Source organism: Thamnophis elegans, chromosome 17 (genome assembly GCF_009769535.1).
Source record: "Thamnophis elegans isolate rThaEle1 chromosome 17, rThaEle1.pri, whole genome shotgun sequence".
Lineage (NCBI taxonomy): Eukaryota > Metazoa > Chordata > Lepidosauria > Squamata > Colubridae > Thamnophis > Thamnophis elegans.
Window position 1 is genome coordinate 16,725,441 of NC_045557.1, and position 26,951 is coordinate 16,752,391.

Sequence of the window (26,951 nt, forward strand, 5' to 3'; positions counted from 1 at the left end):
CCCTTTAGACAAGTGATTGTTCTAGACCAGTGTTTCTCAACCTTGGCCACTTGAAGATGTCCGGACTTCAACTCCGTTCGCTGGCTGGGGAATTCTGGGAGTTGAAGTCCGGACATCTTCAAGTGGCCAAGGTTGAGAAACACTGATCTATGTACTATCTATCTATCTATCTATCTATCTATCTATCTATCTATCTATCTATCTATCTATCTATCTATCTATCTATCATCCATCTATCCTCTATCCATCCATCCACCATCTACCTACCTACCTACCTATCCTCTATCTATCCATCCATTATCTATCCATCCACTATCTACATCATCCACCCATTCTCTGTCTATCCACCCATTATCTATCTATCTATCTATCTATCTATATCTATCTATCTATCTATCTATCTATCATCCATCCATCCATCCATCCATCCATCCATCCATCCATCCATCCATCTCCTATCTACTCTCTCTAACACCTCTCTCTCTCTCTCTCTGTTATCTATGATTTACCATCTATTCAGTGTTTCTCAACCTTGGCAACTTGAAGATGTCCGGACTTCATGACATTATGGCAACTTTAGGAGTTGACCCACTGAATAGCATGGCCCCCATTGGATCATTTCTTAAAATCCCCTCCTCCTCCTCCAGGGTCCTTTTACAGGCTCCGATAGGGATGGGTTGTGCCCCCCCCCCCCCAAACCTGACCCTGACTTAGCTGAAAAAATACAGGTAGCGTCAACTGACAATCACAATTGGGACTGGAATTTCCATCATAGGTTTTTTGCGGTCGTAAGTCGAGTCATGCATGAGTTGATCTGATTTTATCACCCTTTTTACTGCCGTCGTTAAGTGAATCACGTGATCGGGACAGACCCAAACAAGGCTTAGCCGAACTGGTGAGGCTTCCAACTTATTTAAAACTAAGCCTGATTTTTCAGGCAAGAGCTTTAAAAGCATCATTGTCCCACAGGTGCTTTTTTCAAAGACGCTTTGTTTTTTCTTGAAGACGTTTCGCTCTCATCTAAGAAGCTTCTTCGGTTCCAGAAGCTTCGGAACGGGAGAAGTTCTCGGATGAGAAGCGAACGGCCTGGATAGTAGGAACCTCCCAAGACCCGGTTAGAAGAGCCGCTGGGTGGATCCTCTCGGTGAACCAAGCCGGGTTGCAAAGACAGTGGAAAAAGCATCGGATTCGGCAACTCCAGAAGTGTGGAAAGTTTCCAGGCCTTGAAGCCATTTCAGGGGGTTTGGGCTCTGCTGAGAGAGAGAGGGGGCAAAGCTCCCCGCATGGGTGCTGGCGGAGGAAGTGACAACGGACACATGCCAAGCACAGCTTCTTCGCCACCCCCCCTCCCCTCCCCCCCAAACACAGCTGGATCATCTCTGAATGTGTGCACAAAACTCCAGCAAGCCACTAGGCCAGGGTTCCCAAAGTTGGCAACTTTAAGGCTTGTGGACTTCAACTCCCAGAATTTTCCAGCAGAGCTGGCTGGAGAATTCTGGGAGTTGAAGTCCACAAGTCTTAAAGTTGCCAACTTTGGGAACCACTGCACTAGGCCAAGAACTGCAGTTGAGAAAGCAGTTCGCTCTCTCTCTCTCTCTCTCTCTCTCACACACACACGGCTAAATCTCCTTCCCTCTAACTCAGCATGTTCTGACCCAGCTCCCAAACACGACAAATCCTCTGAAGGTAACTCAAAAGATTCCTTTATTAAGAGCACCAGCAGCCCCCCGTGGAAAGTTTTCTCTCTCTAACTCACTGCAGACTAACAAGTCTGTCTGTCAGGGAGATGAATACCGTATTTTTTTGAAGTATAAGATACACCGGAGTATAAGACCGCACCAAGGTTTTTGAAGAGGCAAATTAAAAAGGAAGTTTTTGCACTCTGCAAACCTCCCAAAAACAGGCTCACTTACCCCCCCACAAAAAAAGGGCAATGGCTAGCCTTAGGGGCTTGCAGAGGCTCCTGGGGGTGGGCCCCCCCAAACAAACAAAAAAGGCCTGTTTGTGTCAAACATTTGCACGCATAGCCTTTAGGAGCTATAGAGTGCTCCGGGGGGCTGGGGGGTAAAATTGAGAAAAAATGGCCCCTTTTTTCACTCATTTCTGCCCTCCCAGCCCCCAGGAGCTCTCTGAAGTTTTCTACAGGCTCTGCAGGGCCTTTTTGGTGAAGGGGCGGGGTTTCGGGAGGCAAAAGATGCTGTATTCGGTGTATAAGACGCACCCAGATTTTCAGCCTCTTTTTTTAGGGGAAAAGGTGCATCTTATACTCTGAAAAATACGGTAGTTATCTGCCATATCTATCTATCTCTGAGCCCTGCCTTTTATCACTAGCAGCGGTGGCTCTTCCGTCCCAAGGACCGGCTCATAGATTTCCCCTCCTCTCCTCTGCCTCCTGCACATTCACGCGTCAGGCACTGGACCCAGCTGTTCCTCCTCTTCCTCATCAGCCACCTGCAGACTGGGGGCGTTTCACTCCCCATCTGAGGGCTGACGGACGGCCAAGGCCTAGGCTCTCTCTCTCTCTCTCTCTGCCAGCCCCATTCTCTCTTCCTCCTCGGAGCTCTACAGGTTGCCCTGATGCTGACCCTGACTCCCACCTCTCCCTCTCCTCCTCTGATTTGGTTGCTGAAGCATTTCCCCAACTGGCAAATTCAAATCCAGAATCCTATAGTCCTGCAGCAAAACCGTTGAGAATTGTGGGAGTTGAACGCCACCCACCTGGTAATTGCCAAGGTTGGGAGTTCCCACACTTTAGATTCACTCCGTCTCCACAGACGGCACCACGGCCTAAGTCTGGGGCTGAATACAGAGGACAGGGATGGAAGGGACCTTGGAGGTCTTCTATCCAAGCCCCTGCTCAAGCGGAGACCCCATGCCATTCCGGACAAATGAGGAGATCCAACTTCGGAGTACCTTTGGCACGGGAGGGAAAAGGCTCTCCCACCAGACAGAGCCATCTTACATATCACCCAGACAGTGGAGGGTATTATCTGCATAACCTGGTCTTTCGCAAACTTGGGTGGTTTTAAGGTGAGTGGACTTCCAACTCCCAGCATTCGTGCTAGCTGGGGGAATTTTGGGAGTTGACATATATTAAAATGGCCACGTTTCCAGAACACTGGGTTTAAACCAGAATCTAATTTCCTGATGGAAAGCTCCAATTACATTTAATACCTGCAGAGGAAAAAAAACCCAGAGATATTTCTGAAACGTCTGCCGTTTTCTCTCTTGCGCTCCAGTCTGCCCACCCCATTTTTTCACCTTTTTAAAACTCCTGTTGATTCTTCACAAACACACCTTTTCTTTTTAATCTGTTTCAGATTAATGAAATCTGTTTCATTGTGATTGGAGAGAGGTCATCCGACAATCGGTAGGGGAATTTAAATGTTTCTCACATTGAGGAGGCTCACCAACCCCTCCCAGAGGGTCAAGGAAGGAGGGATTCAGCATAAAAACTCTAGCCTCTAAGTCAGTGGTTCCCAAACATGGCAACTTTAAAGACTTGTGGACTTCAACTCCCAGAATTCTCCAGCCAGCTCTGCTGGCTGGAGAATTCTGGGAGTTGAAGTCCACAAGTCTTAAAGTTGCCAAGTTTGGGAACCACTGCTCTAAGTTAATGGTGGTGAATCTTCCGGTTTCTGGCATGCACATGTGCAGGGGTCAACTGGTCTTCTGGGTTTCTAGCACATATGTGCGACAGCTGGTGTGCCCACAGAGATGACTCTGTATGTCACTTCCGGCACGCATGAATGCCACGGGTTCACAGCTACGCTCTAGCTAATTCGGGGGCCTTGCTATTCCCATCCCGTCCACCTCTCCTCCCGTTCCTCTTGCGCTCCAGTCTCGCTCTGGTTTTCACAGCAACTGCAGTTCTTAGCCGAGCCCGGGCTGCTGGATTTCCCCCCCTTGACCTGAGCAGCTCACCAAAATATCCCAAACTCGCACAGTCTGGTCCAAACTGGCAGACACGACCAGGTCCTCGGATGGATGGAACTGGGCGCACATCACATAATGGTTATGGTCCGGTCAACACGCTAGAAAGAAGAAGGAAAATGCAAGAAGAAATTGGAGAAACATCGTCGTGAAGAGCAGGGAAGAGCTGCAGCTCAGGATCGTCCTCTGGTTTCCATCCCTGAGCTTGGTTGGATTCTTGCAGATGCTTCGTTAGCAAACAGGGTAACGTCACCCATGAAAAGCACCAAGCTCAGGGAGCCCAAGAACCTCACATCCTTGGGAGCCCCCTTCAAAGCTGCAACTACACCTACAAGGGTCAGATCCCTAAACGGATACTGCCATTCAGTTGGGAGGAGGGGGGCTTCGGAGTCAAGTGATTGGCAGTGCCCGTGACAACTAATATTTTACAACTGGTTTCCTGGTGCCGAAAGGCTTGAGACCCCATCATCTTTTAAGAGCTGAGGTGCACAGTGGGTTAAATGCAGCACTGCAGGCTACTTCGCTGACTGCAGTTCTGCAGTTCGGCTGTTCAAATCTCACCGGCTCAGAGTTGACTCAGCCTTCCATCCTTCCGAGGTGGGTAAAATGAGGACCCAGATTGTTGTTGGGGGCGATATGCTGACTCTGTAAACCGCTTAGAGAAGGCTATAAAAACACTATGGAGTGGTATATAAATCTAAGTGCTATTGCTCTTCCTTCCTTCCTCCTCCCCTCCTCCCTTCCTTCCTTCCCTCCTCCCTCCCTTCTTTCCTCCTGCCCTCAGCCTTCCATCCTTCCGAGGTGGGTAAAATGAGGACCCAGATTGTTGTGGGGCAATATGCTGACTCTGTAAACCGCTTAGAGAGGGCTGAAAGCCCTATGAAGCGGTATATAAGCCTAACTATTGCTTTTGGGGAATGTTTATGATGGTCGTGTGGGATGTTTTACTTTAATGTCTAACGGAAGGTAGCCATGGGAATGTATGTTTATTCGGCTCTCAGGACAGTTGATAAAGGAAACATTTTCACACTTGTGTATTAGCTAGAATCTGCATTCTAGCAAAGAGGAGGGGTCACTATCCTTTAATTCTACTTGCATTGGCCTAAGGGATTCAGACGCTGCTTTGCCTCTAACGGCTTCCATTCTTCTTAATTAAGGGTTCTTAATTAGAGCCGAGGTGGCGCAGTGGTTAGGGTGCAGTAGTGCCACTTCAGCTGACTGTTATCTGCAGTTCGGCGGTTCTAACCTCACCGGCTCAAGGTCGACTCAGCCTTCCATCCTTCCGAGGTGGGTGAAATGAGGACCCGGATTGTTGTTGGGGGCGATATGCTGACTCTGTAAAGCACTTAGAGAGGGCTGAAAGCCCTATGAAGCGGGATATAAGTCTAACTGCTATTGCTATGGCTTTTTTGAAATAATCCCTTTCGAGAGTCTTCGCTTCTTAAGTTAGGAGAGGAGCCCTTACAGCAAGACTCTGAACACTGGAAAGGTGTGTTGGGAAAGCTATGGTGGGAGAGGAACTCCTCATTCACTGACTGGTTGCTAAGCAGTCGGTCAACGTTATGACGGATTATCCCTAGAGCTACTTACGGCAGGTCCCAGAGTTACAATGGCTGTACTCCCCTCCCCCTGGCTCCCACCTCCCAGGCAGTGATGGGACTGCATTTTGGGAGTTTGGCAATTGGCTCTTGGTGTTTGCTTAACTAACCACTACTACAAAAAGGGTTGTAAAATCAAGTGCTATTAGGCAGCGACTTGTTTAATGTCTGCCATGATTTATCCAGTTTTGGTCCCCATGCTATAAAAAAGAGGTTGAGACTCTGGAAAGAGGGCAGAGAAGAGCAGCCAGGATGATGAGAGGACTGGAGGCTCAAACAGAGGATGGAGGATTGCAGGAACTGGGCCTGGCTGGTCTAGGGAAGAGAAGGACCAGGGGAGACAGGAGAGCATCTTCCAATATTTGAGGGGCTGCCCCAGAGAGGAGGAAGGGGGTCAGGCTGTTCTCCAAAGCCCCTGAAGGTCCAGAGAAGGAAGAATGGATGGAAGGAGAGATTCAACCTGGAAATAAGGAGGAATTTCCTGACAGGGAGAACCATCAACCCATGGAACAGAAGTTGCCTTCAGAAGTTGTGGGAGCTTCATCCCTGGAGGCTTTCAAGAAGAGATTCAACTGCCCTCTGTCAGAAATGGTGTTGGGTTTCATGCAAGGGAGCGGGGTTGGAATAGATGACCTCCAAGGTCCCTTCCAACTCTGTTCATCTGTAATGGCTGCAATTCTGACCAATTACAGTGCCTCGACTGACTTAATGGAGGTGTGTTGTCAGCCAATCAATTACCAAGCCTGGGCCATAAATCTCTCCTCTCCACAGATACTCAAACTGCTCCGTGCATGAAACCACAGAAGTCTTTTGCTTTTATAGCCGACATTGGGAAAAGCTGCAGATGCACAATTGGGGGCAGAATTTCTGGTGCTAAGCAAAGCGGTTGTTAAGTGAGTCACGCTGGACTGTACAACCATTTTTTTTTCTTGTCACCATTGTTAAGCGAAGAATTGAGGTTAAGGCAGTGTTTCTCAACCTTGGCAACTTGAAGATGTCTGGACTTCAACTCCCAGAATTCCCCAGCCAGCGAATGCTGGCTGGGGAATTCTGGGAGTTGAGGTCCGGACATCTTCAAGTTGCCAAGGTTGAGAAACACTGGGTTAAGGGAACCACACGGCTGATAAATGGACCTGCAACTGCCATAAATACAGGCCAGTTGCCAAGCACCTGGATTTTGATCATGTGACCACGGGGCTGCTGCAGCGTTTATAAGTGTGAAGCTGGCCACAATTTTTTTCAGTGCTGTTAGAACTTCGGATGGTTGCTAAAACAAATGGTCGCAAGTCGAGGACTCCCTGTGCACACACATGCAGAGGAGCGGCCCACCATCTGTATGGGGTACAAGAGTGCTGTGTGGCCGTAGAATACAAGATAACAGAGTTGGAAGGGACCTTGGAGGTCTTCTAGTCCAACCCCCTCCCTGGGCAGGAAAACCCATACCATTTCAAACATGGCTATCCAACCTCTTCTTAAAGACTTTCAGTGTTGGGGCATTCACAAATTCTGGAGGCAACTTCTGTTCCACTGATTAATTGTTCTCGCTGTCAGGAAGTTTCTCCTTAGTTCTAAGTTACTTCTCTCCTTGATTAGTTTCCACCCATTGCTTCTTGTCCTGTCTTCAGGTGCCTTGGAGAATAGTTTGACTCCTTCTTCTTTGTGGCAACCCCTGAGATATTGGAAGATTGCTATCATGTCTCCCCTGGTCCTTCTTTCTATTAAACTAGACATATCCAGTTCCTGCAACCGTTCTTCGTATGTTTTAGCCTTCCAGTCCCCTAATCCTCTTTCTTGCTCTTCTCTGCACTCTTTCCAGAGTCTCCACATCTTTTCTACATCGTGGAAACCAAAACTGGATGCCGTATTCCAAGTGTGGCCTTGCCAGGCCTTATAAAGTGGCATTAACAACCATCCCAAGGAAACATAAACTGAGACCCGAAAGAGACACCTACAATAATAGACAAGAAAGAGAGAGAGGAGGAGAGAATGAAGACGGGGGGAAAGAAGAAAGAGGTAAGGAGATGAGGATGGAATGGAGGAAGAGGAAGGAGAAGAGTAAGTAGGGGAAGAGTAGGAGTAGGAGAAAGGTAAGGGAAGAAGGAAGGGAAAGGAGAGGAGGAAGGAGGAAAGTAGAGAAGGGAGGGAGGGAAAAAGAAAGAGAGAGAGGAGGAGAGAATGAAAGATGGGGGAAAGAAGAAAGAGGTAAGGAGATGAGGATGGAATGGAGGAAGAGAAGGAGAGAGAGTAAGTAGGGGAAAAGTAGGAGTAGGAGAAAGGTAAGGGACGAAAGAAAGGAAAGGAGAAGAGGGAGGAGGAAAGTAGGGAAGGGAGGGAGGGAAAAAAGAAAGAGAGGAGGAGACAATGAAAGGAAGACGGGGGAAAGAAGAAAGAGGTAAGGAGAGGAGGATGGAAGGAAGAGAAGGCGAGAGAGTAAGTAGGGGAAGAGGAAGAGTAGGAGAAAGGGAATAAGGAAGGGAAAGGGGGAAGGAGGAAAGTAGAGGAGGGAAGGAGGGAGAGAAGAAAGGGAAAATAAGGTGGTGTTACAACAGGAGGAAAGGATGATAAACAAAGCAACCCAAACTGTATATGTATATTACAACCTATAAAATGGAGTAACAAATGTATAGGAATGATAAATGTAAAGAAGAAAAATACTTAGGTGAATGTATACTTAAAATGGTATGTAAGAGAATAAAATAAAAATGAAAATAAAAATAAAGTGGTATTAACACACTCCTCAGCTGCAGCCCGAACACAAGCTTTCTGTTTAGGATCTCTTGGGCTGTGACCTACAACAGCCGGAGGGGGGGGGGGGGGGAGAGAAACGAAACAGAAACCATTTTCATTCCAAAATCACTTGGGGGAGGGAGGGGGGGGTGAAGGTTACCAAACGCAGGTTCTGGACTGCCAATTCCACACCCGGATGGTCTGGTCATCGGATGCACTGAGGATCCAGGGATATTCCTAGAAAGAAGAGACAGAAGGCAGCAGTGGTGAAATCTATTCCACGCACACACACCCCTCCGGTTCTGTGGGCGTGGCTTGGTGGGGGGTGTCATGTGGGCATGGCCAATGGCTTTTCTTCTCTGTGGTGTGTGTGTGTGTGTGTGTGTGTATATATACATATATATATATATACACACACACACACACACACACACACACACACACACACACACACATATATATATATATATATATATATATATATATATACATACACATACATACATACATATATATATATATATTTGGGCATACTAGACGTTGTGACACAACACATACCTATTTCCCTGGCTTAGCTGATAAAGGAAGGGAGCCTGTGGCTTAGTGGCTAATATAACTGCCTAATATGTAACACAGCCCACGTTCGATTCCCAGTAAGGGTATGGCTGGCTGATGAGAGCTAAATACCTTGAAATAGATCTATACTAGTCTCCCTTTATTTATCAGCACAAATGCAACATACATACATACATACATACATACATACATACATACATACATACACGCAGCTCAGCTGTTTAGCCGTGCGATTGTTGGAAGCTTTTTTTAAATTATTATTAAGAGAGTTCTTATTTTATCAATATCCAGCCCCACTTAGACAGAATGGATGGTGTGTAATTTTAATAATTGTATCTTTTATCTTAAATTTTTAAATGCTTTTTTTTATCTTGCCTGTAAGCCGCCCAGAGTCCCAATGGGAGTGGGCGGCATACAAATTTTATTAAATTGAAATTGAAATATTTTTAAAACAAACTTACACAAACAAGACTTAAAACATAAAAAAACATCTTCCAGTTACATCCAGCGTGTGCATCCTCTCCATAGTCCTCACTTACAATTTATATAGAATCTCGTATTATATCAATCTAATATATATGTGTACATTATTATCATTTTTAAAGCTTTTCAAAGCATTTTAAATGCATTTAAAAAGGCTTTAAAAAGCAGGGAAAAAAAGCTTCCGACGACCGCGTGGCCCATTCGCGGAACCGACAACAACCGTCCCTACTGGTTCGGCCGAACGGAGCCAAAGCGGGAGGAGTTCACCCTTGCAAGACAGCAGGCAGAGGGGAGCCTTGTGCAGGGGGGCAGCGAGGGAGACTCCCGGACTCTTAAGGGTTTCTGAAATGCGGAGGAAGCGTTCCCAGCGGTGGCAAAGGCTCAGCTCGGGGCAGAACAGGGCACAAGCAGGACTGCAGCCTCGGCTGGACTCACGTGGTGGAAGAAGGTGGTGCGGATGTAATCCAGGTGGCCCAGCAGTGTGAAGAGACAGCGGCGCAGTTTGTAATTCCAGACCTTGAGGAGAAAAGCAGAGAAGTGAATCCTAGATTGGCCTTTCTTCATCGTTTACCGTATTTTTCAGACTGTGAGACGCACCCAGAGTATAAGATTTTGCGTGACCCGTCAAAACCGCGCTCGACTAAACCATGCCCGATTAAACCGCGTCGCTGATGTCATCGACAGGGCGACAACAGCCAGCGCGGAGAAAGAAGGGCGCTTTAAATAGCGCTTTGAAAGCAAGCCGATACAACTTAAGGTAAGGGTTAGGTTTAGGGTTAGGATTAGGGTTAGGTTAAGGGTTAGGGTTAGGTTTAGAATTAGGTTTAGGGTTAGGGTTAGGTTTAGGAGTAGGTTAAGGGTTAGGTTTAGGGTTAGGTTACGGGTTAGGTTAAGGGTTAGGTTTAGGGTTAGGTTTAGGTTAAGGGTTAGGTTAAGGGTTAGGTTAAGGGTTAGGTTTAGGTTAGGTTAAGGGTTAGGTTTAGGGTTAGGTTTAGGTTAAGGGTTAGGATTAGGTTTAGGGTTAGGTTTAGGGTTAGGATTAGGTTTAGGGGGGTTAGGTTTAGGGGTTAATTTTAGGTTTAGGGTTTACAGCGTGCTTCTGTCTCCGCGCTGTTGTCGCCCTGTTGATGACGTCAGCGACGTGGTTTAGTCGGGCGCGAGATTTTGAAGAGGTAAATTAAAAAAAAAGTTTTTGCACTCTGAAAACCTCCCAAACCCTCTGCACGCCTAATTTTTTGTGAAAAACGGACCATGTAGAGTTTGAGAGGCCTGCAATGTGCTCCTGGGAGCTGGGGGGGAGGGCAAAACTCCCCAGCCCCCCCCCCCCCCCGGAGCACTTTGTAAGCCTCCCAAACCCTCTGCACGTCCATTTTTGTGAAGGGAGAAGGGTTTTGGGAGGCCAAAAATGCTGTATTCAGTGTATAAGATGCACCCAGATTTTCATCCTCTTTTTTGGGGGAGGGAAAGGTGGGTCTTATAATCTGAAAAATATGGCAATTAATTATAGTTCTTGCATGATTCCATGCGGTCCCTCAAGAAATATTCTACACAAAAAAGTATAAAAATATTATGATTAGAAGTGAAAAATTAAACAATGGGTGATTCGATAATGAAAGAATATATTTTAATGTAAGCATGTGTATTAATGGTAGAATCACACGGATTGGATGATTGGAGAGAACGCGGATAGACTTTACTCTGTGTGTTTAAATGATTGTGATTGGTATTAGAAGCGTACATTGAAATTCTGAACAATGAAAGAACGAAGGATGAAACTTTTAATATAAATAGATGCGAAGAGCTAAATAAGGGAAATAGGAATAACGAAGCAGGGGAAAAATTGGACGATAGAAAAGAAACGTCTTTGAATATTACGCTGACATGGGGGGGGGAGTTAAAATAGAGACAGAAGTAAGAGGGGGATAATAGTATAGATCAGTGTTTCTCAACCTTGGCAACTTGAAGATGTCCGGACTTTAACTCCCAGAATTCCCCAGCCAGCGAATGCTGCATTCGCTGGCTGGGGAATTCTGGGAGTTGAAGTCCGGACATCTTCAAGTTGCCAAGGTTGAGAAACACTGGTATAGATATATATTAATATATGTGTAATAATAAGAGGGAAGTTTAGAAATTGAAGGGCAGTAGTGTTAGGTATGTTTAAACAATATGAAACAATGAAAATGAAATGTAATAAGAATGAGTAATAATGTCTATTTGTATTGAAATGTATGATACTCAGATATCGCACCATTCACGCATTAATATGTATGCATAAATAATATAAAATAAAAAAACTTGAAAAGGAAAAATGTCTTCTACCTAACACTTCCTCCTTGCAGGGCGGTCTCAATCTTCGTTGATAGAGGTAGTCCTTGTTTTACGACCACAACTGACCATGAAATTTCCATGGCTAAGCAAAGGAAGCTGCTAAGTGAATTTTACAATCTTTTACCACCTTTCTTGCCGCAGCTGTTAAAGGAACCGCTGCGGGTGCTCAGTTAGTTAAGTGGATCTGGCCTCCCCATTGACTTTCTCAGAAGGTCACAAAAGGGGATCTCGTGACCCCCGTCATAAATGTGAGTCCACCTGACTTTTGATCACATGGCTATGGGGATGCGGCAACAGTTGTGCGAAATGTCACATTTTGTCAGTGTCATGGCTAACTCTGAATGGACACTAAATGAACTGTTATAAATTGAGTACTGCCTGTTCTCAAGGGAAACCAGCAGCTGAATTGGTCAATTTAGAGGGTCAATCAGCAATAGCACTTTTTAAAAAATATATATATATATATTTACAACACTTAAACACAATGACACAAACATACACAAAACTTACAGATAACATCGGAACAACACGTTCCTTCTTACAGCAGGTATCTATCGGTGCATCTTTACAAATATTGTTTCCCTCTCAATATAATTCTCATTTTACACTTATAATCCTTGTATTTCCCACTCTTTTGCTTAGCAGCCTCTGTGTGATCATCCCTGTCAGACAATCTTTGTTACTCATCTTTGTTGGTCTTCTTCTTGTATATGTCTTTTTCTACTTTTTGTAAATCCTGCTTTTCCTACGTTGTTTCCTGCTTCTTCTATAATACAAATTACATTTCCCAAATTCTTACTTCCTATTTCTATCCTCTAACCCCTTAGACCAGTGTTTCTCAACCTTGGCAACTTGAAGATGTCCGGACTTCAAGTCCAGACATCTTCAAGTTGCCAAGGTTGAGAAACACTGAAATAGATGGTAAATCATAGATAACAGAGAGAGAGAGAGAGGTGTTAGAGATGATACATAAGAGTAGATAGGAGATGGATGGATGGATGATAGATAGATAGATAGATAGATAGATAGATAGATAGATAGATAGATAGATAGATAGATAGATAATGGGTGGATAGACAGATAGATAATGGGTGGATGGATGTAGATAGTGGATGGATAGATGATGGATGGATGGATAGATAGATAGATAGATAGATAGGTAGATAGATGGGTAGATAGTGGGTGGATGGATGGATAGAGGATAGATAGATAGATAGATAGATAGATAGATAGATAGATAGATAATACATAGATCAGTGTTTCTCAACCTTGGCAACTTGAAGATGTCTGGACTTCAACTCCCAGAATTCCCCAGCCAGCATTCGCTGGCTGGGGAATTCTGGGAGTTGAAGTCCGGACATCTTCAAGTTGCCAAGGTTGAGAAACACTGCCTTAGACCATTTCCCCCAAATTAAACAGTAGTTTCCTCCTTTCCGTGAATTTCCTCGGTCAATTTATCCGTTCTCTGCGCAACCTAAGATCTTCCGTTATTATCTCACTTATAGCACTTATATCCCGCTTCACACAGTGATTTCCAGCCCTCTCCAAACAGTTTACAGAGTCAGCCTATTTCCCCCAACCATCTGAGTCCTCATTTTACCGACCTCAGAAGGACAGAAGGCTGAGTCAACCTTGAGCCGGACAGGATCGAACTGTTGGCAGTTGGCAGAGTTAGCCTGCAACGCAGCATTCTAACCACTGTACCACCACGGCTCCTGTTTCTTCAGGCCACCATCCTGTTTTCTTTTTAACAGATTTTAAAAAGGATTCTCCATCCCCTCGTGAAGCCCAACAACTGCCCACCCCCCCACCTAACATTACCTTGATTTTATAGTCATCCCCTCCAGAGACAAAAAGCGGCTGCTGCTTGTGGAAATCAATCCCCCTGACAGGTCCTAGAAGGCAAACATACAATATTCAGAGTCACCGAGAAATCAAGGGAAGCGATCAAGCTTTTTCACTGCTTTCTCCATCAAGAGAAAAATTGCTTAGCTCAATCTTACAATAGTCATATTTCCCCCCTTGTGATGGTGGTTTCTCTTTTCTTCTGGCATACTCTCGCTCACTCCTTCTGTCCGCTGAATGAGTCAATAAAGAAGAACGAAACTCATCCGTCAGAGGATCTTCTCTGCCTACAGGACTTTGTTTCTCCAGTTCTGCAGAATCCATTTTGGACCAGGCGTGATCCTGTCCAATAAGATTCAGCAAAGCAAGCCGATATCGGCTCCCTCTCCTGGGGAGGGGATCATTTATGGGGCCGAAAGAGCAGCCTACATCTTTAAAATAGCTTACAAAAGGTTCAAGGTTCGAGGTTCATTTTATTTATATGCCGCCCTATTCCCGGGGGGACTCAGGGCAGCGCACAAACCCAAAGGAGGGGAAGGGAAACACAAGGACTACAACAAAAAGTACAGGGCATTTAAAACAACCAACAGCCACACGATTCGAGAGGGGAAGGGAACTCATCGACCCCAGGCCTGCCGACACAGCCAGGTTTTGACGGCTTTTCGGAAGGCCTGGAGAGAGGTGAGGGTCCGAATCTCTGCGGGGAGCTCGTTCCAAAGGGCCGGAGCCACCACAGAGAAGGCCCTCCCCTGGGTAGTAGCCAGATGACATTGGCTAGTAGACGGAACCCGGATTTAAGGTTCCTCTTAAAATCAGATTAGCTAGCACTTAGACTTTTATCTCGCTTCACAGGCCTTTTACGACCCCCTCTAAGCTGTTTATAGAGTCAGCCTATTCCCCTCCCCTCCACAATCCGGGTCCTCATTTTATCCACCTCAGAAGGACGGAAGGCTGGGGCAACCTGGAACCTGGTGAGATTCAAACTGCCAAATTGCAGGCAGCCGGCAGAAGTAGCCTGTAGTACCGCCTTCCAACCACTGCGCCACCAGGGCGCTTTAACTAAATCTACAACTCTATTAGGTGATGTTTGTCCACTGGGTTCATCAGGTTTTGTATTTGGGATTTTACTTTTGTATCTGCTTGGCGTCACTATGAATTAGATGGCCATATAAATTTCCTCCATTGAAGGAAGGAAGGAGAGAAGAAAGAGAAGAAAGGGGGGTAGGAAGGAGAGAAGAAAGGAGGGAAGGAAGGAGGGAAGGAAGAAGAGAAGGAGAGAAGAAAGGAGGGAAGGAAGGAGGGAATGTAGGAGAGAAGGAAGGGGGGAAGGAAGGAGGAAAGGAAGGGGGAAAGAAAGGAGAGAAGGAGAAAAGAAAGGAGGGAAGGAAGGAAGGAGGGAAGGAAGGAGGGAAGGGGAAGGAGGGAGGGAAGGAAGGAGAGAAGGAGAAAAGAAAGGAGGGAAGGAAGGAGGGAAGGAAGGAGGGAAGGGGAAGGAGGGAGGGAAGGGAAGGAAGGGGAGTAGGAGAGAAGAAACGAGGGAAGGAAAGAGGGAGGGAGGGAAGAAGAAGTAGGACCGTTGTAAGATAAGATGGATCTATGGGATGATAAGAAAGCAATCTTCAAGTATATTGTCAACTGTAGGGGAAGATTGTTATAAATACATATTATTAATAACAGTTATGAGATCATATAATTGTGAATGTATATATGAAATTGATAAAATAAAATAAAATTTTAAAAAATTGCAAATAATCCTAAAAAATAAAAATAAAAATAATAAATTTCCTCCATTAATGAATGAATTTAGAAAAACTATTAAAACTTGGGTTTTTTAAACAAAATCCTGGAGAATATCTATTATAAATGGAACTCTGGCCTGGGTTAGGTTTTTCACTGGTTTGATCAACTCTGGTTGTCAGTGGTATACCAAAATAATAACAAAAAGCTAAAGTATTTTTATTTATCGATGTTTATACACTGCTCCAATCCATCAGGAATCTGGCTTGCATTCCTTTCTTACATTACAAAAGATTAAATTAAAATACAAAAAGAGATTAAGGCTAAATGCAACAGAAAGTTAAAGTACTAGATGTTACACATAATAACGGCGGCAAGGATTCATTTTGCGCAATATTGGAAGAAAGATAGTATTCCGCCAGAGGGATTAGTAATCCAAAAAATATTTGATTGTGCAGAAATGGACACGCTCACATTGGAGTTAAAGGGAAAGGATGATTCGGAATACTAGGCAGTATGGGAGAATGGTATGAATGGATAGACCAGTGTTTCTCAACCTTGGCAACTTGAAGATGTCTGGACTTCAAGTCCCAGAATTCCCCAGCCAGCGAATGCTGGCTGGGGAATTCTGGGAGTTGAAGTCCAGACATCTTCAAGTTGCCAAGGTTGAGAAACACTGGGATAGACAATAGAAATAAGAAATGAACATAAGGTTAGAACTTTTGGAAATAGAATGTATCAAATATTGATTCTAGTTGTATGAATAATTCAATAGATCTGTTACATATGTAATAGATGTAAAGAAAAACTGTGCAATAAAAATAAATATGAGAGATAGAGAGAGAGGGAGAGAGAGAGAGAGAAGAAGAAGAGGAAGAGGAGAAAGAAAAGGACTGTGGGGTCCTTGGAGCTCTCTGAACTGGCTGGTTTTCTTCCAGATGTTTCACTGCCCAACTGAGTATTATCAGTGATGGAAGGGAGTGGGATTTTAGAGGAGGAGGAGGAAGAGGATGACCATGGAGTCTTTGGTGTTCTCTGAGCTTGGTTGCTTTCTTGCAGATATTTCATGGCCCAACTAGGCAATATTATCTGAACTGGGGGGGGGGTGTTGGAGAGAGAGAGACAGACAGACAGACAGCAGGAGGAGGAGGAAGAGGAGGAAGAAAAGGACTGTGGGGTCCTTGGTGCTCTCTGAACTGGCTGGTTTTCTTCCAGATGTTTCATTGCTCAACTGGGTATTATCAGTGATGGAAGGGAGTGGGATTTTAGAAGAAGAAGAGGAGGAGGAGAGGAGGAGGAAAGAAGAACAGGAGGAGGAGGAGGAAGAGGAGGAGGAGGGGAAGAAGAGGAGGAGGAGAGGAGGAGGAGAGAAAGAAGAAGAAGAAGAGGAGGAGGAGGAGGAGGAGGAGGAGGAAGAAGAGGACGACGACTACGGAGTCTTTGGTGCTCTCTGAGATTGGTTGCATTCTTGCAGATATTTCATGACCCAACTAGGCAATATTATCTGAACTGGGGTGTGTGTGTGTGTTGGAGAGAGAGAGACAGAGAGAGACAGACAGCAGGAGGAGGAGGAGGAAGAGGAGGAAGAAAAGGACTGTGGGGTCCTTGGTGCTCTCTGAACTGGCTGGTTTTCTTCCAGACGCTTCATTGCCCAACTGGGTATGATCAGTGATGGGAGTGGGATTTTAGAGGACGAAGAAGAGGAAGAGGAAGAGGAGGAGGACTAGGGAGTCCTTGGTGCTCTCTGAGCTTGGTGGTTTCCTTGCAGACGTTTCACTACCCAACTGAGACCCAGCACTTACCATCATGTTCGTCAAATTTGTCAATGAGGGTGCACATCCGATAGTCCCACAGCTGGATCACCCCATTGTGCAAACTCGTGAGGATCCAAGGCCGCTTCGGGTGGAAGCTCAGCCCTGAAAACAGAGGTAAAAACAATTCTTGTTACTTGGAAGTCGGCTGCTGTCAACTTATTTTCCACAGAAAACCTGCACAACTATCCTAGTCCTTGACTTCGGATTGTCATGGAGCCTTCCCACTAGCCGTAATGTGTGATGGTCGTAACATGAGTCACAAGACTGAGTCCCCTTCGGGGGAAAAGGGCGACATATAAATATAATAAACTGAAGACTGGGCCCGTTTTAATGACATTTTTTTGTAGCAGTGTTGACTTTACCGCGGTGTCCAAGTGAACCCATCGTTCGCAATGAGCCATTTTTGGGGGGAAACCGGAAGAAAATGCCAGTTTGGAGCAAAAACATCTCAAAGCATAATTATGGAACACTGCAAACCGTGGACATCAGGACTGGGTCAGAAGCACCTTTTGGGGGGGGGGGGGTTCCATTGCAATTTTGAATGGTCACTGGTCGTTAACCGAAGATAAACGTTTTTTGACAACTTTTCTATGAAAAGAGATAATAATGGGAGCAGGAGAAGGGTGTCTCTTTGAGTAATGCTTTCAGTAGCTAGCAGCACCTTTGATTCTAGTTCTTTGAAATAACAAGCAAAAATGCTAAATTCTGATACGGGTTCAGACAGCGAGAGGTCTTGCGCGGTTCCACCACAAAACCGCGTTCGACTAAAGCGCGCTCGACGAAACCGCGTAGCTGACGTCATCACAGCGCGACGAAAAAAGCACTGTGAACGCTAAAGCTAAAATTAACCCCTAAACCTAAACCTAACCCCGCTAAACCTAATCCTAAACCTAACCCTAAACCTAACCCTTAACCTAACCCTAACCCTTAACCTAACCCTAAACCTAACCCTAAACCTAACCCTTACCTTAACTTGAATCGGCTTGCTTTCAAAGCACTATTTAAAGTGCCCTTTTTTCTCCGCGGTTGCTGTTGTCGCCCTGCTGATGACGTCAGCGACGCGGTTTAATCGGGCGCGCTTTAGTGGAGCGGTTTTGTCGTGCCACGGTCTTGCGCAACTCAGAACTTTATGTTTTGACCTGTCTATAAAGTGATTTCTTAAAAATCTCGCCTTGTTTTTCATGGGACACCACTCCTTTTAGTTATACATACATAAGGAGATACTAATCTACCTACGCAGACTGGGAAAGCCAAGGGAAATCATCCATACCATAAAAAAAGCGAAAATTGGAATATTTTGGACATGGGATGCGACACCCAGAAAAATATGGTATCCTTCACTTAATCCTCCAGGGAAAGACTGAAGGTCCAGGCAGAAGAAGAACATCAGGGCTTCAAAATCGAAGGGACCAGTTTGGACAAAACTCAGCAGTGCTTTTTCATGCGGCTGTTGATAAAAACAGGATGGCCAACATGATCGCCAACGTCCGGTGACGGATATGGCACAAGAAGAAGAATCTACCTTTCCAACTTGGATTCAAATTCTTAACACCAGGTTAAGAAACTTGCCGCTGTTTCCAGCTAACAAACCAACTGTTTAAGTACAGTGTTTCTCAACCTTGGCCACTTGAAGATGTCCGGACTTCAACTCCCAGAATTCCCCAGCCAGCTCAATTTTTCCCTGGCATTTCCTATAATCCGTGACGGGTCTTGGCTGAGGTTGAGTTCCCACGACACGGGTCAGTATAGTTTGTGAATCCAGTCGATGAGAATTCTATAACTCTCCATCAGGGCATATCCGTCAGCCTTTCAAGCTTGGCTTGGCTTTACAATCAAAACCACTCATTGTGCCATCCTGTGAGAGCCACCGGCAGTTCCAAGGTCATGGAATGCCCACCAAGCCAGGGATGGTTACCAAAAGAATCTGCCTGGATGTAATTGGACAGTGACAGATAACTAAGGGAGGGGGGGGAGAGAAATGGAAAAGTGAAGGCTTTTGGGCAGGAACCTTTCAGAGCCGAGGTGGCACAGTGGTTAAATGCAGCACTGCAGGCTACTTCAGCTAACTGCAGTTCTGCAGTTCAGCGGTTCAAATCTCACTGGCTCAGGGTTGACTCAGCCTTCCATCCTTCCGAGGTGGGTGAAATGAGGACCCGGGTTGTTGTTGGGGGCAATATGCTGACTCTGTAAACCGCTTAGAGAGGGCTGAAAGCCCTATGAAGCGGGATATAAGTCTAACTGCTATTGCTATTGCTATAGATTTGGCTTTGCTATGCTGTCACCAATTTCCTTAGTCACTCTTTGTAGCGATGACCTTTCTTTGCTAGCTAGCCACATTGGGACGGCTGACAGTATCTTTGCAAAATTACAAAGGCAGGGTCTTCACTCTACAGATACATTTGATGCCCCAACCCGCGTAACTCTGAATCTGCTTTGACACCTGGGGAAGCAGGAACACTTTATTGCTTTCATGTTTTTAACTGCCTTAAGGTTGTACAGTTTTGCCATTGTAAGCTGCCCCATGAGAGGCAATAGACATTGAGAAAAATAAAGATTTTACCATGCTACACATTTATTCAATCAATATGGCCCAAAAGCAACATTTTGGCCTTGGGAAACTCAACCAAGGACGGGGCCTCCTGACTACGAAACCTTCCTCCCACAAAATCTTTCTGTGCATGAAACTTAAAGAGGTTTCCAGTCCTCTGTAAAAGCTCCTTTAGACGGATTTTGAGGCTTTGTTGCAGCTGCCCTTCTGGAAGGCTCTGTGGGGCAATGGGGGGATTTAAACAGAAAAACCCAGTGTTTCTCAAGCGGGACCCTGGAAGATGGGGGGACTGCAACTCCCAGAATTCCCCCAGCCAGCTTCCTGGGTGATTCTGGGACTTGTAGTCCACCCATCTTAAGGCAGGCAAGCTGGGTGATTCTGGGACTTGTAGTCCACCGATCTTAAGGCATACAGGTTGGGGATTCTGGGAGTTGTAGTCCACCCAACTTAAGGCATGCAGGCTGGGTGATTCTGGGAGTTGTAGTCCACCCATCATAAGGCATGCAGGCTGGGTGATTCTGGGAGTTGTAGTCCACCCAACTTAAGGCATGCAGGCTGGGTGATTCTGGGAGTTGTAGTCCACCCAACTTAAGGCATGCAGGCTGGGTGATTCTGGGAGTTGTAGTCCACCCATCATAAGGCATGCAGGCTGGGTGATTCTGGGAGTTGTAGTCCACCCATCGTAAGGCATGCAGGCTGGGTGATTCTGGGAGTTGTAGTCCACCCATCGTAAGACATGCAGGCTGGGTGATTCTGGGAGTTATAGTCCACCCATCTTAAGGCATGCAGGCTAGGGGATTCTGGGAGTTGTAGTCCACCCATCTTAAGGCATGCAGGCTGGGTGATTCTGGGAGTAATAGTCCACCCATCATAAGGCATGCAGGCTGGGTGATTCTGGGAGTTGTAGTCCACCCATCTTAAAGCATACAGGCTGGGTGATTCTGGGAGTTGTAGTCCACCCAACCTAAGGCATGCAGGCTGGGTGATTCTGGGAGTTATAGTCCACCCATCTTAAGGCATGCAGGCTAGGGGATTCTGGGAGTTGTAGTCCACCCATCTTAAGGCATGCAGGCTGGGTGATTCTGGGACTTGTAGTCCACCCATCTTAAGGCAGGCAAGCTGGGTGATTCTGGGACTTGTAGTCCACCGATCTTAAGGCATACAGGTTGGGGATTCTGGGAGTTGTAGTCCACCCATCATAAGGCATGCAGGCTGGGTGATTCTGGGAGTTGTAGTCCACCCAACTTAAGGCATGCAGGCTGGGTGATTCTGGGAGTTGTAGTCCACCCAACTTAAGGCATGCAGGCTGGGTGATTCTGGGAGTTGTAGTCCACCCATCATAAGGCATGCAGGCTGGGTGATTCTGGGAGTTGTAGTCCACCCATCGTAAGGCATGCAGGCTGGGTGATTCTGGGAGTTGTAGTCCACCCATCGTAAGACATGCAGGCTGGGTGATTCTGGGAGTTATAGTCCACCCATCTTAAGGCATGCAGGCTAGGGGATTCTGGGAGTTGTAGTCCACCCAACCTAAGGCATGCAGGCTGGGTGATTCTGGGAGTTATAGTCCACCCATCTTAAGGCATGCAGGCTAGGGGATTCTGGGAGTTGTAGTCCACCCATCTTAAGGCATGCAGGCTGGGTGATTCTGGGACTTGTAGTCCACCCATCTTAAGGCAGGCAAGCTGGGTGATTCTGGGACTTGTAGTCCACCGATCTTAAGGCATACAGGTTGGGGATTCTGGGAGTTGTAGTCCACCCATCATAAGGCATGCAGGCTGGGTGATTCTGGGAGTTGTAGTCCACCCAACTTAAGGCATGCAGGCTGGGTGATTCTGGGAGTTGTAGTCCACCCAACTTAAGGCATGCAGGCTGGGTGATTCTGGGAGTTGTAGTCCACCCATCATAAGGCATGCAGGCTGGGTGATTCTGGGAGTTGTAGTCCACCCATCGTAAGGCATGCAGGCTGGGTGATTCTGGGAGTTGTAGTCCACCCATCGTAAGACATGCAGGCTGGGTGATTCTGGGAGTTATAGTCCACCCATCTTAAGGCATGCAGGCTAGGGGATTCTGGGAGTTGTAGTCCACCCATCTTAAGGCATGCAGGCTGGGTGATTCTGGGAGTAATAGTCCACCCATCATAAGGCATGCAGGCTGGGTGATTCTGGGAGTTGTAGTCCACCCATCTTAAAGCATACAGGCTGGGTGATTCTGGGAGTTGTAGTCCACCCAACCTAAGGCATGCAGGCTGGGTGATTCTGGGAGTTGTAGTCCACCCATCGTAAGGCATGCAGGCTGGGTGATTCTGGGAGTTGTAGTTCACCCATCGTAAGGCATGCAGGCTGGGTGATTCTGGGAGTTGTAGTCCACCCATCGTAAGGCATGCAGGTTGGGTGATTCTGGGAGTTGTAGTCCACCCATCGTAAGGCATGCAGGCTAGGGGATTCTGGGACTTGTAGTCCACCCAACTTAAGGCATGCAGGCTAGGGGATTCTGGGACTTGTAGTCCACTTATCTTCAAACCCTGGGATACCCAAAGATAAAAGGAGAGTGCTAACTCAACCGGCGTCTTCTGCTTCAAAGACATCGGAGCAGGGTTGACCCCCTCCCGCAGCGCCCTGATTGGGACCCCCTAGCGGTTTTCCAAGCCAGCCCAGAGACCCCCGCCCTCAGCCTCGATGCCCCCATCCTATCGCCGCTCAGGCCGCCCCTCGGGCGCTCGGCCTACCTTTCACGCGGGCCGATTTGGTCTCGAACTTGGTGAGCATCTCCGCAGCAGCCCCGTCGCCTCCTCAGCCGCCGCCTCCACGTCACCGCTAACCGGGACGGCACCCACTCCACCACTTCCGCTTCCGGCCAGGGATCAGCGAGAGGGGAAAGAGCGACGCGGTTCTGCGCCCCCTGGAGGAAGGAGGAGGAAGGAGACGTCAAGCCGACGCTCTTCTCACGGTAACCGGAAAGGACCTCCGCCCGGGATCATAGACAGCCGCCTGCCGCCCTAGAGAGCCTGCTCGGAGAGGAAGCGGAAGTTGCCGGCAAGATGGCGGCTGTTGAAGAGGAGGAGGAAGCGGCCCCTTGCAGCGGCCGGAGGATGAGGGCGGCGACGGCGGGGCTGTGGCTCCTTCGCGGGGTCGTCTTCTGCGCCCTGGCGCCTGGTGAGGCCCGGGGGGGGGTGCGATATGGGCCTGGGGGGACTCAGGGCAGAGCGTCGTCCCCAAACAGTTGCCCTACGGAGGGGCTGGACTCCAACTCCCATGAGGCCCAGCCGGCCCAGCTGTTGAACAAGCCTACAGGGGCCTTGTTCTAGGGGGGAAACTGGGACTTTGGGCCAGTCCTCCCTCTCTCAGGGCTGTCGTGGGGGGGGGGGAAGGGGGCAGTATTCGGTATATTTACACCTTCAGGTACTTATAAAGTTCATAAGATGGGAAAAGGTTCTGATGGCTGACAGGCCGGATAGAAAGAAAATGGATAGATAGATGGTGGACAGACAGACAGATTCCATAGATAATCTGAGAGATAAAAAGACGATAGTGATAGATAGTTAAGGAAGGTAGCCAGGTTGATAGATTTGGTAAACAGATAACTAATACATAGATCAGTGTTTCTCAACCTTGGCAACTTGAAGATGTCCGGACTTCAACTCCCAGAATTCCCCAGCCAGCATTCGCTGGCTGGGGAATTCTGCAAGTTGAAGTCCAGACATCTTCAAGTTGCCAAGGTTGAGAAACACAGATCTAGATTGTTTTATTTGGTTTCCTAGCATGGTTTTGATTGCTTATTTAGTATCCTATGACTATCACCAAGTGTTGAATCTCGTGATTCTTGATGAATGCGTTTCTTATGCAGCAGAGGCAAATGCCTTGTGTGTCCAGTCACAAAGAATTCGCTGGCTGGGGAATTCTGGGAGTTGAAGTCTGGATATCTTCAAGTTGCCAAGGTTGAGAAACACTGACATAGATGGTAAATCATAGATAACAGAGAGAGAGAGAGGTGTTAGAGATGATACATAAGAGTAGCTAGGAGATGGATGGATGGATGGATGGATGGATGGATGATAGATAGATAGATAGATAGATAGATAGATAGATAGATAGATAATGGGTGGATAGACAGATAGATAATGGGTGGATGGATGTAGATAGTGGATGGATAGATAATGGATGGATGGATGGATAGATAGAGGATAGATAGATAGATAGATAGATAGATAGATAGATAGATAATGGGTGGATAGACAGATAGATAATGGGTGGATGGATGTTGATAGTGGATGGATAGATAATGGATGGATGGATAGATAGAGGATAGATAGATAGATAGATAGATAGATAGATAGATAGATAGATAGATAGATAGATAATGGGTGGATAGACAGATAGATAATGGGTGGATGGATGTTGATAGTGGATGGATAGATAATGGATGGATGGATAGATAGAGGATAGATTGATAGATAGATAGATAGATAGATAGATAGATAGATAGATAGATAGATAGATAGATAATGGGTGGATAGACAGACAGATAATGGGTGGATGGATGTAGATAGTGGATGGATAGATAGATAGATAGATGATAGATAGTGGGTGGATGGATGGATAGAGGATGGATGGATAGATGATAGATAGATAGATAGATAGATAGATAGATAGATAGATAGATAAATAGATAAATAGATAAATAGATAGATAGATGATAGATAGTGGATGGATGGATTAGAGGATGGTAGAGAGGTTTTAGAGATGGTAGATAAGAATAGGTAGGTAGGTAAGTAGATAGATACCAAGCAAAGGATTGTTGGCCCTTCACCCTAAATCAAAAATTAGAACACCCCCCCCCCCAAGGGCTTTGTTCAAAGGTAAGGCACTTCCATCCGGGCTGATGGGACCTGGAGTCTTTACAGGTGTTGGGCTTTCAAGAATCTCCGTAGAGAAGAGCTTGGATTTGGGCTGTTCAGGATTAGCCCAGCTGCAGCCCAAGTGGGCACCAGTTGAAGTTAGCTGTATGGAAACTTCAGAAAGAGTCGTAGGTTTGGGAGGGACAGCAAGGTCTAGGGGAGACTTGATGGATTGCAGGGTTCTGCCCATCCTGGGACGCTTGGCTTCGGGGAGGGGCATCTCCATTCAGGGCCCGCTTTGGGACCGAGGCTGCCTGTTGCTTCCTCAGGGGCAAATTGGAGCTGCATGCAATGGTTCCGATGCTGCTTGTTGGTCATGTACCTGCCTAGAAACTAGGAGATGCTGAGTTCTAGTTCTGCCTTAGACATGAAAGCGTGAGCCTGATATACCCTCTCAACCCAGCCCACCTCACAGGGTCGTTGTTATTGTGGAGAAAGGAGGAGGATGAAAGAATTGAGCTTGCTGCCTTGAATTACTTATGTATTACTTCAGTGGTTCCCAAACTTGGCAACTTTAAGACTTGTGGACTTCAACTCCCAGAATTCTCCAGCCAGCAGAGCTAGACAGACAAATGAATAGATAGATCAGAGCTGGCTGGAGAATTCTGGGAGTTGAAGTCCACAAGTCTTAAAGTTGCCAAGTTTGGGAACCACTGTATTACTTGAATTACTAATAAAGATGGGATAAAAACAGTAGACTTTAGCAGTGCCCCCTCCTCTTTTTTTCTTTTTTCTTTGCTTTTGGGGTCCAGATTTGCTGCTGTATTTACAAACCCTCTCCGTGCACCATGTGGACTTTTACTGAGTTTATAAACAAGTTTTTAATATGATGTTTATTATTGTATTATATCCTTTCTTCCCAGGAGTTTACTGTGATGTAATATGGAGGTGATGATTGTTGATTAGCGTCACTTCCATTTCTATTTATCATCATAAAATCCCAGTGGGGTTGAGGATAAGTTTCCTAGCTTCCCTATCGTAGGGAAGTACATTTTCTCTTAGGGGGAAGATAAAAGGAAAATTGGTTGAGCACAAACTTGTATCTTGGTAACAGACGGAGGTTTAGCTTTCTGTTTTAGTAAAGAGAGGGCCTTAATACTGTAAGTAGAATGTAAATAGTGAGTGTTAATACTGTGCTTAATACTCTAAGAATGTAAATAATGAGGAAAAAGCACCTGGTGTGAGTTACAACTTGCACAACTTGGAGTATTTGTACTGTACTCCGTTGTTTTGATACATGCATTCAGTCATGGAGAACATTCCAGGGAAGCATTTCTCCCCTCCGGTTCAGTTCTAGTTTTATGCTTCCAATCTGGGCAAAATCTCAGAAATCTTTGTTGCTCAATTTGGAGGGTTACAAGACAAGATTTCAGGTTCTGCTTAATGTTTGACTTAAAGCCCAAATCTCCCTTATCCAAATGAGAGCAACTAATGATTTATGAGGGACATAGTGGCTCAGTGGTTGAGAAAAGTCGGTGGTTCGGATCCCTAGTGCCGCGTAATGGAGTGAGCTCCCTTGACTTGTCCCAGCTTCTGCCAACCTAGCAGTTCGAAAGCACGTAAAAAATGCAAGTAGAAAAATAGGAAACACCTCTGGTGGGAAGGGAACAGCGTTCCGTGCGCCTTCGGCGTTGAGTCATGCCGGCCACATGACCACGGAGACGTCTTCGGCTTTGAAACGGCTTTGAAACGAAGATGAGCACCGCCCCCTAGAGTTGGAAAAGACTAGCACATATGCGCGAGGGGAACCTTTACTTTTAATGATTTATGCTGGTGATCGGGAGGCCCTTCAGACAGTCACTCACACCCTTGTGACCTCAAGACTGGATTACTGTAACGCGCTCTACATGGGGCTGCCCTTGAAGAGTGTTCGAAGACTCCAATTAGTCCAGAATGCAGCCGCGCGAGCGATTGTGGGTGCACCAAGGTACACCCACGTTACACCTATCCTCCACGAGCTGCACTGGCTACCGATCGGTCTCCGGATACGCTTCAAGGTGCTGGTCGCTACCTATAAAGCCCTACATGGCATCGGACCTGCGTACCTGAGAGACCGCCTCCTGCCGATTACCTCTCTCAGACCAATTAGATCGCACAGGTTGGGTCTCCTCCGGATTCCATCTGCCAGCCAATGTCGGCTGGCGACTCCCCGGGGGAGAGCCTTCTCTGTTGCAGCTCCGGCCCTCTGGAACGAGCTCCCTGTTGAGATCCGGACCCTTACTACCTTCCCGGCCTTCCGCAAAGCCACCAAGTCCTGGCTGTTCCAGCAGGCTGGGGGGAGCTGAGAAGCATCTACCTCCACGGAAATGTGAATGTTGGTTTTGTTTTTAATATGTTGCCTTTGTCTCGTTCCTCCCTTTCCCTTGTCTTTTGTGAGCCGCCCGGAGTCCTCCGGGAGTGGGCGGCATACAAGACAAACAAACAAATAAATAAATATTTTTCTTTACATGGCTGTCCTATTCCTCCCC

General features: G+C 46.5%; 2 protein-coding genes across 2 annotated transcripts in view; one reads left to right on the forward strand and one right to left on the reverse strand.

Annotated features, from left to right (window-relative positions):
* The window catches only part of COPA (COPI coat complex subunit alpha), a 102,763-nt gene extending 80,306 nt beyond the window's left edge, over nt 1-22,457 (reverse strand). Inside the window, 7 exon segments of the mRNA XM_032233993.1 lie at nt 3,912-4,020; nt 4,022-4,034; nt 8,419-8,495; nt 9,753-9,833; nt 13,467-13,540; nt 17,030-17,143; nt 22,315-22,457. Coding sequence (XP_032089884.1) covers nt 3,912-4,020; nt 4,022-4,034; nt 8,419-8,495; nt 9,753-9,833; nt 13,467-13,540; nt 17,030-17,143; nt 22,315-22,354 — 508 coding nt within the window. The 5' untranslated portion in view covers nt 22,355-22,457.
* Nucleotides 22,458-22,594: 137 nt separating this feature from the next.
* The window catches only part of NCSTN (nicastrin), a 47,703-nt gene continuing 43,346 nt past the window's right edge, over nt 22,595-26,951 (forward strand). Inside the window, 1 exon segment of the mRNA XM_032233991.1 lies at nt 22,595-22,741. Within this exon segment, the coding sequence (XP_032089882.1) occupies nt 22,627-22,741 (115 nt within the window). The 5' untranslated portion in view covers nt 22,595-22,626.